This window comes from Sapajus apella, unplaced genomic scaffold (assembly GCF_009761245.1).
Source record: "Sapajus apella isolate SASKATOON/1434 unplaced genomic scaffold, GSC_monkey_1.0 scaffold21, whole genome shotgun sequence".
In the NCBI taxonomy this organism is placed as follows: Eukaryota; Metazoa; Chordata; class Mammalia; order Primates; family Cebidae; genus Sapajus; species Sapajus apella.
In genome coordinates this window covers 5,669,247-5,677,015 of record NW_022436961.1, presented here as the reverse complement: position 1 = coordinate 5,677,015, position 7,769 = coordinate 5,669,247, and the positions used below count along the sequence as shown (strand labels likewise).

Here is a 7,769-nt window from a genome sequence, read left to right as displayed (position 1 = left end):
CAAGCACATTGGGAGGCCAAGGTGGGCGGATCATGAGGTCAGGAGTTCAAGACCAGCCTGGTCAACATGGTGAAACCCCATCTCTACTAAAAATACAAAAATTAGCTGGGCATGGTCGTGTGTACCTGTAATCCCAGCTACTCGGGAAGCTGAGACAGGAGAATCGCTTCAACCCGGGAGGTGGAGGTTGCAGTGAGCTGAGATCATGCCACTACACTCCAGTCTGGGTGATAGAGCAAGACGTTGTCTCAAAAAAAAAAAAAAAAAAGTATAATAAAATGTATCAACATTTGGAAAATCTGCATAGCTCAGTGAACTTGATATTTTCCCAAATAACCAATATAAGTCACACATGGGTAAAAGATGCATTCAAAGTGCAAGATAGGCTGCTCTGCCTATGGCATAGCCATTCTTTTACTTTCTTAATAAACTTGCTTTCACTTTACTCAAAACCCAATAATAAAACAGAGTGCAAGACAGACCAACGGATTTTAATGGTATCAGAATATGAAAAGTTTAGTTTTCAGACTACACATTGCAATCCACTTTTTGAGACAGCCCCCCAAATTGCCTCTATACCCCCAAAGCTGGTATAGAGGCTACAGCAGGATTTGAAGATAGAGAACCTAAATTCAAGTTCCAGTTCTGTCACTTACCTGACTGATTTTAGGCCAGTTATTTAGGTGCAGGTCTTCCTGTTTGGACAACAATACCTCGCCTCCCAACTTCCTGGCATCTTTTAAATCCTGTTAAGTTCGCCTCTACATGAAAAAAAGAAAGAAAAAAAATTATTTTGTTTGTTTGTTTAGAGACGAGTGTTGAAGTGTTACCCAGGCTGGAATGCAGTGGTGCCACCTGGGCTCATGCAGCCTCCACCAACCTGCTCGAGCGATCCTCCGGCCTCAGCCTCCTAAGTAGCTCAGAGCAAGGAGCTGACACCAGGCCCGGTACCTCTACATTTTTTAGGGATACCTTTTTGGTAACCTATAAATCATAATAAATGCACGGAGGAGGGGCCAAAGCCTTTTTTCCTGGCAAACGCCAGTGACACCTGGTCCTCAGCACCCAGAAATGGAGGCAGGGAGCTGGGCGGCTGCTCCTAGCGCCGCGGCATCGCCGCGCCACCCGTGGCGCACTAGTAGGGTCTGCAGCGTATCCAGAGGATCAGCTCGACTTTCCCGCCCCATACGTGACCGGCTGCTTCCAAGCCCCTTCCGCCACGGACACTCGAAACTGATCTCGAAGCCCCTTCTACAGCAGACACTCAAAACTCTCCCACGCGGTTAGAACTCAGCCACCCCCTCTAAGTGAGGGCCCGCCGCCAGCCGTCCGGCACTGGACTTCCCTGCCCGCAGGAGGAGCCACGTCTCGCGCGACTCCCCTGCACCTCTCGCGACACTTGCTGCCAGTGCCCTGAGGCCCTGCGCATCCGACCCGCGCTCGCGCGCCACGCTCCCAGCTGCCTTACCTTTTCGCCCAGCAGTCGGGCCCGCTACTCGTCAGCTGGGAGCGCCGTGGAGCCGGGTGTTCTGTACGAGCCCGGCGGGGCCGCAGGCTCCGCCCTGCTCCGCCGCGCCCCGCCCGGGCTTGGGTAAAGGCCGCGGCCGGGCCATGCCGTGCCTCCTTCAGCGAGGGCAGGAGGGCGTAAGGAGCGGCTGGGCCGCCAGGTGAGTCCGCGTCCGGCGGGCGGCTGGGCCGAGGGAGGCCCGGCCTGGTGCCAGCGCTGCGGGGCGGGGGGACCCGGCTCCCGGGAAGCCCCGAGCCTGGGGAAACCCTGTGAACCCTGTGGTCTGCATTGGCGTCCCTGCTGCTGTCGCGGGGCTGCGGGCGGGCGGGCGACCTGAGCCGGAGCTCCGAGGACTTGGAGCGGTACGCCAGGGCCTAGGGTCACGAGGGTCAGGGAGGCGCCAAGGTGCCGGACGGCTGGGGGGGGGGGGGGGGGGTGGGTGGGACTGGACAGTGGGGCCGAACGCCGGTGTCTGCAGTCCCCAGTCCCTCGGGCCCGCGTGAGATGCCCTCCTGACTCCCGCCCCACGGGGCAGCTTAGAAGTGTCCTTCTGGTGCCTGCGGCGCTGGTCATTGCCGAGTGGAAGGGGTGTTGGAGATGCGGAAACAGCTGGTCACAGCCGCCTCCGCGGGAGGAGGCTTTTGAGGTCGCTTGTTACCTTTCACCTGAGACTCGGGCGATGCAAGTGGGCGTGCGCGTGCGCGCCGTGGCCCGGGGCGAGGTTTCGTCTTTTCGGAATTTGTACCACCGCCCATTAAGCGACTTCAAGCATCAGTCAAAAATAATTGGTTCCTAAGTAATGAGTTTTATTTTCTGTATTTTAAGATTCCATTAGTCGTATAATGATAGGGGCCTGGAGGCCAAAACCCAGGCGTTATTAGAACAGGGCATGACCCAGCTGACTTCGTTGGAGTAAATTTTCTGCCTTTAACTACATTTAGATTGGAAATTGGGGTGAAATGTTTTTGTTGCCGTCAAGTTTCTAGCAGGGAGTCCTGTGATTCTGGGTTTGTTTTATAACTTATAGACAGAGTAAAATCATAGTTTTCCGACAGAATTGGGAACTCGCGCAGTGGTTGATCTAATGGAAGCATTTTATTTAAAGCTCCTACCCATCCAGCTGTTAAATTATGTTATTTCTCTTTTAAATTATGTAGATTTTTGTTGTTGTTGCAGAAATGGCTCCATAAAATGATTAGTTTTGTGCGTGTGTGTGTGTGTGTGTGTGTCAACAGTTACACCGTTAAGAGAAGATCATTTTCCTGATAGTTTTCTTTTGTCTTTAGAGAGCGAAATGTCATCAGTGCAATCACAACAGGAGCAGTTGTCCCAGTCAGATCCATCCCCATCACCAAACTCATGTAGTTCCTTTGAGCTAATAGACATGGATGCTGGCAGCTTGTATGAACCAGTTTCTCCCCATTGGTTTTATTGTAAGATAATAGATTCTAAGGAGACATGGATTCCTTTCAACTCTGAGGATTCACAGCAGCTAGAAGAGGCGTATAGCTCTGGTAGGTGAAAATTATGACTTGAAATAGACAAAGACTTTTCTCTCTTCAAACTGTAATATAATGGTCCTTATATTGAGTACTGTGAAAACTAAATTTTAGATTTTTCTAGTTAAATAATTTCTTACAGCATTTTATATAGAACTTCTGTACTAGTACCTAGCCAATCAATAATATTCAAGAATTCGGTCTGTATTTTGAAAACAGTATCTACTATTATTTCTGCATAGTTACCCAATAATTTTTTTTTTCTTAGAGGTGGCCATCTAATTATATTGTCCAGGCTGGACCTGAACTCCTAGGCTCAAGCAGTCCTTCTGCCTGGGTCTCCAAAGTGCTGGGATTGCAAGCGTGTTACACCCTGTTCCTGGCCCCCCAATAATAATATCTTTAATGTTTTAACTTATGTTTTACATTATTTTATTAAGAATGTGTAAGGGGCCGGGCGCGGTGGCTCACGCCTGTAATCCCAGTACTTTGGGAGGCCGAGGCGGGTGGATCACGAGGTCAAGAGATCGAGACCATCCTGGTCAACATGGTGAAACCCCGTCTCTACTAAAAATACAAAAAATCAGCTGGGCATGGTGGTGCGTGCTTGTAGTCCCAGCTACTCAGGAAGCTGAGGCAGGAGAATTGCCTGAACCCAGGAGGCGGAGGTTGCGGTGAGCTGAGATCATGCCATTGCACTCCAGCCTGGGTAACAAGAGCGAAACTCCGTCTCAAAAAAAAAAAAAAAAAACAAGAATGTGTAAGGCTGGGCATAGTAGCTCACGCCTGTAATCCCAGCACTTTGGGAGGCCAAGGCGGGCAGATCACTTGAGGTCAGAAGTTCTAGAACAACCTGGCCAACATGGTGAAACCCCTTCTCTACTGAAAATACAAAAATTGGCCAGGTGTGGTGGTAGATGCCAATAGTCTCAGCTGCATGGGAGGCTGAGACAGAAGAATCGCTTGAACCCAGGAAGTGGAGGTTGCTGTGAGCCAAGATTGTGCCACTGCACTCCAGCCTGGGTGACACAGTGAGACTTGTCTCAAAAGAAAAAAAGAATGTGTATATTGTGGATGGGGGGCCGGGGGATCACAGTGCAGAGGAATGAACTCTCTAACTTGTCACTTTTATAAAACAAGCATAATTCTAGTTATTGTGAATCATCATGATGGTTATTAATTTACCTTATGATTCCTCAAGCAAAAAAATTCAGAAAATTCACATTATATACATTTTTTTTTAAGGGACACTGCTGTCTTTACTCAGAAAAAGAAGTACTTTTTTCATGTTTCATTAAAATCAGGAATGATTTTAATGGTTTGTAAAGTAGGTAGTGAAAAAGATAAGAATTAAATTTTATTTTGTTTGGTAGAAACTGTTCATTCATGTGTTTTATAACATTATTTAGAGTATAACTCAGAATTGTATGTGAGGAGATTTATTTTGAAATATGGACTTCTTTTCCTCTTTTCAATCCTTAATAGGAAAAGATTGTAATGGGAGAATTGTTCCTACTGATGGGGGCAGATATGATGTTCATTTAGGGGAGAGGATGCGGTATGCCGTATACTGGGATGAACTGGCGTCGGAAGTGAGACGATGTACATGGTTTTACAAGGGGGACAAAGACAATAAGTATGTTCCCTACTCGGAGAGCTTCAGCCAAGTTTTAGAGGTATTCCTTTGACTCTTTTTTTACTCATCATTTTTTTCCTTCTCTTATTTAATAATCTTTTCTCTTGTAACTTATTTTGTGAAATTTCTAGAAAGCTTTTGGTTCTGTCTGCATCACGTTATAAAATATAATAAAGCATTTCTATTTACAAGCAAGTTTCAGAATAAAGTAGTCTTATTTTCAGATTTTGTTTTGTTTTGTTTTTTGAGATGGAGTCTTGCTCTGTTGCCCAGGCTGGAGTGCAATGGCGTGATCTTGGCTCACTGCAACCTCTGCCTCCCGGATTCAAGTGATTCTCTTGCCTCAGCCTCCCAAGTAGCTGGGATTGTAGGTGCCTGCCACCACACCTGGCTAGTTTGTTTTGTATTTTTATTAGAGATGGGGTTTCACCAGGTTGGCTAGGCTGGTCTCAATCTCTGGACCTCAAATGATCTACCGGCCTCTGCCTCCCAAAGTGCTGGGATTACAGGCATGAGCCACCATGCCTGGCCTTTTTCAGATTTTAAAATACGACGGAAATGATTGTGGTGTTTTAAGGAGTTAAAAAAAATAAAAATATTGGCGGGCACAGTGGCTCTCGCCTGTAATCCCAGCACTTTGGGAGGCCGAGGCAGGAGGATCACTTGAACCCAGGAGTATGAGAACACTGGGCAACAAAGCAAGATTCCACCACTACAAAAAAAAAAAAATGTGCACACATACACACACACAAGCACAAAATGCAAACTATATTATGCCTTTTATTTAAATTTTAATATTTTTCCCTAATATCCATCGTTAATATTTAAACTATGGTCACAGGATTGATCTTTTTTAGCTTTTATTTTTCTTGCTCTGAAAACTGAAATTTTTCTTTTAAATTGGAGTAGAACATTAATATTTGCAGCCGGGCGCGGTGGCTCACGCCTGTAATCCCAGCACTTTGGGAGGCCGAGGCGGGTGGATCACGAGGTCAAGAGATCGAGACCATCCTGGTCAAAATGGTGAAACCCCGTCTCTACTAAAAATACAAAAAATTAGCTGGGCATGGTGGCGCGTGCCTGTAATCCCAGCTACTCGGGAGGCTGAGGCAGGAGAATTGCCTGAACCCAGGAGGCGGAGGTTGCGGTGAGCCGAGATTGCGCCATTGCACTCCAGCCTGGGCAACAAGAGCGAAACTCCGACTCAAAAAAAGAAAAAAAAAAAAAAAGAACATTAATATTTGCTTTCTTTTTTTTTTTTTTTGAGACAGAGTCTTATTCTGTTGCCAAGGCTGGAGTCCAGTGGTGTGATCTCTGCACACTGTAACCTCTGCCTCCTGGGTTCAAGCAGTTTTCCTGCCTCACCCCCCAAGTAGCTGGAATTACAGGCACACCCCACCTCACTGGCTAATTTTTATATTTTTAGTAGAGATGGAGTTTTGCCATGTTGGCCAGGCCGGTCTCAAATGCCTGACCTCAGGTGATCCTCCCACCTTGACCTCCCAAAGTGTTGGGATTACAGGCATGAGCAACCACGCCCAATCTAGAACACTAATATTAACAAATGTATTAAAATGGGAACAGTAATTATCTAGTGTAGATGATGGAGTTAGGAGTGTTTTTTTTTTTTTTCCTTTGTCCCGGTGCTACTATCAGTTGTAAATTCAAAAGAATTTAAAAATAAACTTGATAAATGGGAGTAGGATATTCTTATTGAAACTTGTTAATAAATTAGTAGTCTTGTGAATAAGTTTGGTTTTAATAGGAAGATTATTAGAGAACTCTAATGAAATGTGTTTTCTTTTAAGGAAACTTACATGCTTGCTGTAACTTTGGATGAATGGAAAAAGAAACTGGAATCTCCCAACAGAGAAATTATTATTTTACACAATCCAAAGGTAAAACAAAGCATTTCTTTTGTTGGGATACAAAGTTAATTGCACTATTAGGGAGAACTAAATTGATTTATTTTGCTAAGCACTCTATGTCAGATAACATTCGTCAAATTTTATATTGAATTCACAGTTATGAAGCTTAAAAACTAGTAGCCACTACTGTTATTTACCCAACTCAGCTTATACAAAATAATTTTCTTAGGGAAATTATGCCACTGTAGAATAAGAAAATCACTGACGTATTATGTGAGCGTGTCTTCTATGTAGAAGGGTATTATTGACAGATCTGTTAGCCTAATATATTTTCAGGGTTTGAATTTCAAGCTGTATGAGTTGTATATATCAAAACTCCAGTTCAGATTTGACTGTATGAAAGACATTATTCTACACTTTAAAATGCATTGTGTAGGGATGACTGTATTGTAGAATATCTTTATTGCTCTGATCTGTTCTGTTTAAGCTTATGGTGCATTACCAGCCAGTTGCAGGGTCTGATGAATGGGGTTCAACGCCCACAGAGCAGGGTCGACCAAGAACTGTGAAGAGAGGAGTTGAGAACATCTCTGTTGACATTCATTGTGGTAATGTTAATCATTTATTTTTTTCTTATCTTCTGATATATTTGTTCACTCCTTAAATTGTGATGCTTTTCTGTGGATTTAGATTACCTCAAGGCTTAAAAATAATCTTTAATCATATGGGTTTATTCCAAGTTGAGATTAGTATCACTTCATTTACTAAGAATCATAATAGATGTAAAAATCTCTTTCAAAGCTGCTAAGTACATATGGTAGGATGGGTAAAATTTGGCAATACTACCCAGGAAGTCACTAAGTACAGATGAACTGATTTAGTCCTAATTCCAAGAAGTGTGATTCCACTTACTTGACTCGAAATTTATTTCTGGTAACTCCTTGTCCTTGAAGATTTTCAGCTAAGGAAAACTATTTTTCAGTAGGACCTGATTGTCCACTGCCATCTAGGTGGAATCATTTATGGTTTTATAATATATTTAATTGAATTATAAAATTCCTTTTTTTTTTTTTTTTTGCGCAGAGGAGATGACTAGTCTCTTAGACAAAATTGTAGCTTTACTGTAATTTAAAAAGATGAGTTTAGGCCGGTCGAGGTGACTTGTGCCTGTAATTCTAGCACTTTGGGAGGCTGAGGTGGGTGGATCACGAGGTCAAGAGATCAAGACCATCCTGGCCAACATGGTGAAACCCTGTCTC

The 7,769-nt window shown here is 44.4% G+C and overlaps 1 protein-coding gene and 1 long non-coding RNA gene across 5 annotated transcripts in view; one reads left to right on the top strand and one right to left on the bottom strand.

Annotated features, from left to right (window-relative positions):
- Positions 1 to 470: 470 nt before the first annotated feature.
- On the bottom strand, positions 471 to 1,087 carry LOC116558326. The gene is made up of 2 exons (XR_004271957.1): positions 881 to 1,087; positions 471 to 761 (listed from the first exon to the last, which is right to left on the bottom strand). It is a non-coding gene; the product is annotated as an uncharacterized LOC116558326 (long non-coding RNA).
- Positions 1,088 to 1,479: 392 nt separating this feature from the next.
- Positions 1,480 to 7,769, top strand: part of DDHD2 (DDHD domain containing 2) — a 30,235-nt gene continuing 23,945 nt past the window's right edge. For 3 of the 4 annotated variants that reach the window (XM_032288222.1, XM_032288223.1, XM_032288224.1), the window contains exons 1-5: positions 1,480 to 1,667; positions 2,794 to 3,021; positions 4,492 to 4,682; positions 6,451 to 6,540; positions 6,998 to 7,118. In XM_032288222.1, the coding sequence (XP_032144113.1) occupies positions 2,802 to 3,021; positions 4,492 to 4,682; positions 6,451 to 6,540; positions 6,998 to 7,118 (622 nt within the window). In that variant the 5' untranslated portion in view covers positions 1,480 to 1,667; positions 2,794 to 2,801. The remainder of the gene's footprint in view (positions 1,668 to 2,793; positions 3,022 to 4,491; positions 4,683 to 6,450; positions 6,541 to 6,997; positions 7,119 to 7,769) is intronic. The other variant, XM_032288225.1, reaches the window with a different exon arrangement.